At 30.2% G+C, this 7,901-nt stretch overlaps 1 protein-coding gene across 1 annotated transcript; it reads right to left on the bottom strand.

Annotated features, from left to right (window-relative positions):
* Nucleotides 1–5,064: 5,064 nt before the first annotated feature.
* On the bottom strand, nt 5,065–7,613 carry PIP2-3 (aquaporin PIP2-3). Its single transcript, XM_003538126.5, has 4 exons — nt 6,927–7,613; nt 6,178–6,473; nt 5,774–5,914; nt 5,065–5,651 (listed from the first exon to the last, which is right to left on the bottom strand). Exons 1-4 carry the CDS (start codon nt 7,234–7,236, stop codon nt 5,538–5,540), a joined length of 861 nt encoding a protein of 286 aa, XP_003538174.1. The 5' UTR covers nt 7,237–7,613; the 3' UTR covers nt 5,065–5,537.
* Nucleotides 7,614–7,901: the final 288 nt, after the last annotated feature.

Genomic DNA, 7,901 nt, shown 5'->3' with positions numbered 1-7,901 from the left:
GAAAAAAGATGTTTGTACTTGAGGAATAATGAAGCTGATACCTTTTCTGGGGTAGTAGGGAGGGGTAGCTCGCAAAAATTTAAACTAAGTGAAGGCTCATTAATTCTATCCCACGATAAGAAAAAAAAATCAACTTCAACAAAGATTTAAAAATTTCTAAGAAAATTATGTCACCAATGGATTATTCTATCATCGAAATCAAGTCCTCACAGAACTAAAAGGACCACACAGACAATTGACAGAATAATGCTTATACTTGAGTAAGAACTAGAGTACTTATCTTTTCATGGTTGTGCTCGAGTGTCTTACTCTAATGCATACAATACTTAGTAAGCACTAAACAGGACTAGTGGATAAAATCATTGAAACATAGACATCCTTAACACAAATAGAGAATCAATCATCCACCTTGAGAGACAAAGAGAAATCTGTATATGTGCATAGTATTCAAAGCATCTGGGTATTTTAGCATGATATTAGATTATTAGAGTATTCCACTCTGTCTCATTATTTAGTTTTAGTACCCTTATTAAAAAAATTCTAATGTAATTATAAATTCATTTAAATATTCAGATGAGATACTAATAAATGAGAATCATGTTGAGAAAATAATAATTTCTTAATTTCTCAAAGTTACAAATATTTTTTGACAAACTAAAACACATATAATATAGAAAAAAAAACACATCTAATATGAAATTGAAGGAGTAATTGTTATGTTACATCTTACAATCTCACTCTCCCAAGGTCTGTCCACACGTGTTACTATGTTAATAATCAAATACCAGTTTTTTTATAAAAAAAAATCATAAATAGCCTATGAGGAAGAGGCTTAATTAATGCCCGTGCATATTATTATTATTAAGCAGTAAGTGAAAAGTTTTATGCATTGCTTTCTCGATAAGTGGAAAGCTGTAAGTAATTAAAGCATAAGATTACCTTAGCTTAGAGAAGCAGCAAAGGCCCTTGCTGGCCAGCCCCGTCACATTATTGCGAGGGCACAAAACGCATGCAAGAGCTGAATAGTGAATACTTACCAAATGCATTCCAATGTTATTTTTCCTACTCAGCCACACACACACACACTAAATGTGAAAGTCATAGTGATGTTAATTAAAAACTCATGTCACTTCCATGCTTTCTATCCTTTTGTACCGCTCTTTTCACTTCTATCTCACGCCTTTGGGCAGAAGAGTGGATGGTTTTTGTGACTCTCTTTAATCCTTAGTATTAACTTCAGCTGTTAGAGATTCTAAATAAAAATTTATTGAATAAAATCACATAATTTTATATCTTTTGATTTATAGTTTTATATAAAAAAAATACTAGTAACACTTTTTAATATATTTTCTTTTAGAGTAAAAAGCCAATTTATATCTTGTGCCACATTAATATCTGAAACTAAAAATAATCAAAATAATTTCATAAATTTTATTTGGGTTTCATTTAAGTTTCTAAAATTAATCATTTTTATTATTATTTTGTTCTCTAAATATATATGACTATCCCTTTAGTTGCTGGACTAGGAACAAAAATGTTAGTTTCATGTATTTGATAGTTAAATGAAATCCTAAAAAAATTTTAAAATCTATTTGATTTTTATTTAGGTTCAAACTCTTAAATTATTCATTTACTTCTTTAAATTATTAACTATTAGGTATATTTTATTTACTATTTTAAGAATATGAACTTTTTCTCTTCTTACGCACATAAAGTGTGTGTTTGTATAAAAATATACAATAAATAATGGAAAGTATATAGTGTATATTGTTCTGATGGTTGAGTTTGTAGAATTTTTTTTTTTACTTTAAACTGTAAAATAACAAAAATATATTATTCAACTTAAATGACCTCTTACTTTCAAGATCAACTACTAAAATTTTAGGAGGGTGTTTGTTATTGATTCCTACAAATGTGATAATTCTAATTTTTACCTTACTTTCTTACATTTTTTATTTCCATTAGAAAGTAATATCACATGAAAAAAAATAATTATTTTTTAAGATATCAGTAATTTTCTTTTTCAATTTATTTTTTATTTAAATTATTTTGAATTTAAAAGATATTCATATAGATATTAAGATGTAATTAAACATCTTTTTAAATATACTTACAAATATTATTCTTAATCATAATTTTTGAAGATATAATATAATACCTTCCAACAAAAACATTTAGGTTACTAATTGCAACTACATCAAAGGTGATTGATAATCTAGAATACACAAACATGGACAACATTGGAGCCTACTCCTTGGATTTATTTCCTTGTTTCATTTTTCATTTAATTTGACTAAAAATATTTCTTTAAATATTAACACATTATACATATGTATCATTGTTATGTTTTAGATCTTATAAATAATTAAAAAAAATGAGTTGAGGATTGTGATATATATATATATATATATATATATATATATATATATATATATATATATATATATATATAATATCTCAAGATTAGTTATAATCTAGATGGTTGAGCATACTTTTGTTCAGTTCAGGTTTTATATCTATTGATAGTGATGCAATCGGGGGGACGCATTATTTCACTCACTCCTTTACCACCATTAATGGCAACACCAATTCAATTTATCATTGTTTAGATAAACTCATATAAATAAAGTTAATATCTTATTGATTCAATTTACACAAGAATTTTAAATGACATTTATAAAATCTAAAGTGTGTTTGATTGCTAGAGAAAATATTAATATTTAAATTAGGTCTCACAGCTTATATACTTCAAAGCTTATACACTTCAAATTGTTTAACATGACTTTTTAACCAATTGAACTAACAAATTAATTATATTTAAAAATATTTAATATCGTTATATATAACACTAAATTTTTTAATTTATATTTAATTCACATATAAATTTATATAATAACAGATAGATATAACCATATCTAATATGAATAAAAATATTAAATAATACAAAAAATGATCTAAAACTATTAGACAACACAAGAAATTCCTAGGAAGAAAATAGATGTTTCCATCCGTTGACCCACTTCCATCCACTGGATGCTCCCATCCTCGTATATGGTATATGAATAAAAATATTAAATAATACAAGAAATGGTCTAAAACTATTAGACAACACAAATCTATAGAAAGAAAATAGATGTTTACTTTAATTCAAATAGTAGTTTGACTATTTTTTGTTTTTAACTTTTTACAAATCTTTTATCTATGTAAACTTCTTTTAAGGATTTTTTTACCAGCATTATAGTTAAATCTGTGGGCCTAAGGGTATGCTTAGTTTAAAAGAATAAAGGTATGAAAGTGAAAAAAAATTAAATGAAATGAAAATTTTTAATTAACATAAAATGTAAAGATGTAAGAACTCATTAATTTTTAAAATTTTTATCTTAAATATATCCAAGATGAAAATAATCAAACACTATCTAAGAAAATTTGAGAATATGTTGTTGGTTTGAGTTCGAGAGACTTCCCAAGTAACAGGTAGAATCTTACTTTTTCTTCTTAAGATACTTAGCTAACCATTGCATGATTATGACTGTTCTTTCCTAAAATAATCTCACATGTTCCGTCACCTTCATGTTCCTTGAGTATGAATATGCGTCTTGAGGATAGAATATGCGAACAAACCGAAAGTTTTTTTCTTTTACCTTTCATTTCCTTCCTTACACTTGTTTAATTATTTATTTCTTTTGATTATTTTTTATGACTTTATCGGCTTAAAGATAAGGAGTCAATCAATCCAAGTCTTGTTTTCTCTAATTTTTTTCAATTTCATAATCATATTATTTGGCTAACTCAACGAGAATCTTATCATAACTTTAAAAAAAATCATCTTATCATATTTTTTCTGATTTTCGTGTTGGGTGATTTAACTTATCTAAAAATGTTTTAAAAAATGTTAAACCATCATTTGTGCAATAATTATTAATCTATATAATTTGAAATTTGAATATTATGAATTTATGGATAGTTGAAGATGACAAGTGGTCTTAAATGGGTTTAACCATAATAGTATGGTAACGATGAATGCCTTAATCAACATAAATTATGCTCGTAAATAATAAAACATAATCAAGTTTTTTAAAGAAATAACATACACCTAGTTAATCGGATGCATAGTGATAAAACAAATGGCCACAAAACCATGGAGACAAAATATATGGCGAAGATAGCGTATATCAGCTCACCAATCTATGAAATGAAGGGTGCACAGGTAAGGAATCCGAAGTCATCCACCTAACATGTTTACTTTTTCTTTCTTTATTTTTTTTTTTTCATTACTTAAATTATAGTGTCCCCAGCAACAGCGATGAGTTTAAAAAACAATCCAAATTTCATGTCACGTCCGATAACCACCACCACCACAAATAGCCAAGTTAGATCATCTAATTAAGAGAGGCGAGTTTTTGAGTGGAAAAGTAATTTAATTATGGTGCTAATTAAGCTCTTCCACTAGTACACTTTCGCAATAGTTTAATATATACTAGGATTAGGATAAGCATCCCAGAAGCTTAAGTTACGCAAATCGGTGAATGATCTTGTAAAGCTTAATTAATAAGTAGGTAAAGGACACTGAATTTGGCCTAATTCCAAAAGGTCACTTGTCCACATTGTCCGTTTCCAAGCCTAATTAAGATGAATGGTGGTGACATACTCAATTTTAAGAGAAAAACCAAAAGGAGAGTTCATGAATTAGACTTGTATATATAGTTCGAGAAGCTTCCATTTTTCTATAGAAGAGAAAGTATGTTTGTGTAATCGTTTGTTGATGTAGATAGACGTTGGCAAAAGTATCCAAATCTTTCCTCTTAAGTTCAGTTTGTTTTAGACGGTTGAATTTATCTCATAATTCGTGTTACAAGTTGGACGCAGAACCAAACTTGCAATTTTATTCCTCAATTTGAATGCTGCTTCAAATCAGAAAGATATGTTACACTCTCTTCCGTACATGTTATTTGAATATTTTAACAATCGAATGACCATGTAAAATATAAAGCTATTGATCACAGAAACTATAATTAAAGATGATGGTTTCATTTATTATTTTATCTTATATTAAGCTTATCCATGTGAATAAAAGACCAGCAACTTAATATATATAAATATTACTCAAGTCAAGGTACATTACATACATAGATGATGATTAATAAAGCTATAATAAACAAGAAAAGATGAATACTTAATTATGAAGAGTAAAATCAGAAATGACTAAGGATGCACAAGACCGAAAAGGAACACTTGAGGAATACATACATGGAAATTATAAAAAGGAAAAAGAAAAGACACAAAAGGGATACAAAATACACCCTTGGACACAAGCATGCTTATCCACAATTTGATGCATGACCCTATGGTTTTGGCCTTATCCTCCAAACCCTCCAACAATTGTAGCTGATGAAAGGAAAAAACGAAAAAGCCTAAATTAGGGAACTGCAGAGACAGATCACTGGCACTCCTCAACATAGAAATTATTATTCTTCCGGGGAAACACCACTCATAGCTAGCCTTGTTGGCAAATTAAGGTAGCTTAATTGATTAATTAATTAAGCGTTGCTTCTGAAGGATCCAAGAGCCTTGATAGCTGCTGCTCTAAGGATGTATTGGTGGTAGAATGCAGCCACTGCTGCTCCAACAATTGGTCCAACCCAGAATATCCACTGTTCATGAAACAATTCAACAAAATTAATTAGACCACCATCAACATCCATAACATAACTTTCAACATCATTTTATTTTCTTTGGAATTGTTTTTTTCAAATTTATATTCTCTTATGTTTACCTGGTCATCCCAGATTTTGTCCTTGTTGTAGATTACAGCTGCTCCGAAACTCCTTGCTGGGTTAATGCCAGTACCAGTAATTGGGATTGTAGCCAAGTGAACCATGAACACGGCAAATCCAATAGGAAGTGGTGCCAGTACCTTTTTGCATAAAGCAAAGAGATTAATAAATAGAAAAGTGAGACATAGAGTAAGAGAAAAATATGATGAATCATGGATGGAAAAATTATTATATCATCAGTAACTACCACCATGTATATAAGGTCTCACAGGTAATTTTCACGTAAAATGAATTTTTCAATTTACAAAGAAAATTTAATAAAATACATCTTTAGATCATATAATAGTTTGGGACCATATAATAATTTATGGTTAAAGATGACTAATAATGTATGTATGCTTACAGGAACATGGGAGTCCCTAGCGTTCCTCTTAGGGTCAGTGGCAGAGAAGACAGTGTAGACAAGAACGAAGGTACCAATAATCTCAGCACCCAAAGCAGTACCATTGTTGTAGCCATCAGCAACAGAGTTGGCACCACCTCCATACCTGTTGTAGTATGATTTTTGGAACCCCTTGGCCAATCCAGTGCCACAGATAGCACCGGCACACTGTGCTACCATGTACAACAACGCCCTTATCAACGAAACCTTGCGTCCTAGGAACAGCCCGAATGTCACCGCCGGGTTTATGTGTCCTCCTACAACACAACACCAAGTCCACACAACTATAATTAATTTCTTCTTGCATGCATATATTTACACTTTCAACTCATATCCAAATGTTACTACCTATATAATTTCCCTACTAAAAATCAAAATCGGTGACTAAATTTAGTGAAGAAAAATTGGTTTTTCTTTATCAACTCTGGTGTCACTAAATTTTAGTGACGGATTTCTTAAAAATTAAGTATAAATTATTTTGTCACTAATTTCAAATTTTTTGGTGATATAATGTAAAAAGAAAAAAATCTTTCTATCACCATATTATTAATGTAAAATATTGTGCGTCAATCTTCACCGTATAACCTGATCCATCATTATTTCAATCATTTTTAATTATATGAAAGACTTGAATTTGAGATTTTATTGAGCATGTGTGAATTTGTGATGTTTGGGAGAGAAGAAGTTGAAAGGGATGATGTGATATATACCTGAAATACCGGCGGTGCAGTAAACAAGGATGAAGATCATGCCACCAAAGGCCCAAGCGATGCCCAAAATGCCAACCCCATCACACTCGGTGCCACCTAGCGTGGCATCAGTCTGCCTTTTGTAGCCAATAATGGTGAGCACGGTGACATAAAGGAAGAGAAGGGTTGCTATGAACTCAGCGATTAGGGCTCTATAAAAGGACCACTGTGTGAGCTCCTCTGGGTCGAACAAGGGTGCTGGAGGAGGGTCATGGTAGTCTTTTGCAGAGTACTCTCCTCCTTGCTCTTGAACCTCAACATCTTTAGCCATATTTCTCCAACCTCAAATAAGTGTAGCTTACTATAGCTAGTGTTGTGTGCCAAAGTGGAGTGAATTGAAGGGGTGAGTGGAAAGAGGGTGGTATTTAAGTAAAGAAAGACAGACAGAGAGACTATGTTAACGAATCAAATAATTAAATTAAACTATGTGTGTTTTGTTTTTGTGTATGGACAATGACATGATTAACATAATTTTTTGCCGACCCTCTTAGCTTGATTTCGCTTGCATGGCCCCACGCCATTCCAACGGCACTAACTTGTTCATATACATATCATATCATGTACATATATATGTGTGTGGTTATGGGCAACTGCCAAATTGCATTGCCTTGTAGATATAGGAATTATTAGAACAGCTATGCTATTCATATATCTTTTTCCACAGTGACAATTTTTATAGAGGGTTCTATGAATAAGAATTTGAATATTTTTTTTTATATTATTAGTCGATGTTTCTCTAAAACACTTTTTTCATGCCAAAAGATTAAATATCTCAAACAAAAAATTTACGGTTCAGTGGTCCAATAAGCTATAGTACTATTTTTAAATTTAAATTTAAGTTAAATTCAATTTCATACAACTGTATCTTGAAAAATAAGAGTTATTCTTCACTTATATACACATGCAAGTCCATATAAAATCTCTTAATTATGACTA

The sequence above is a fragment of the Glycine max genome, chromosome 11, assembly GCF_000004515.6.
Source record: "Glycine max cultivar Williams 82 chromosome 11, Glycine_max_v4.0, whole genome shotgun sequence".
In the NCBI taxonomy this organism is placed as follows: Eukaryota; Viridiplantae; Streptophyta; class Magnoliopsida; order Fabales; family Fabaceae; genus Glycine; species Glycine max.
Note: the sequence above shows the minus strand (reverse complement) of the source record. Positions and strands in the feature narration are given on the sequence as shown.

Excerpts from the sequence above, each read along its gene's own strand:
- PIP2-3 (XM_003538126.5), bottom strand. The coding sequence starts at position 7,236 with ATGGCTAAAGATGTTGAGGTTCAAGAGCAAGGAGGAGAGTACTCTGCA. Across the intron at positions 6,474-6,926 it reads CTGCACCGCCGGTATTTCAG|GAGGACACATAAACCCGGCG; the intron begins GTATATATCACA and ends GTTGTGTTGTAG. Across the intron at positions 5,652-5,773 it reads ACAAAATCTGGGATGACCAG|TGGATATTCTGGGTTGGACC; the intron begins GTAAACATAAGA and ends TTTCATGAACAG.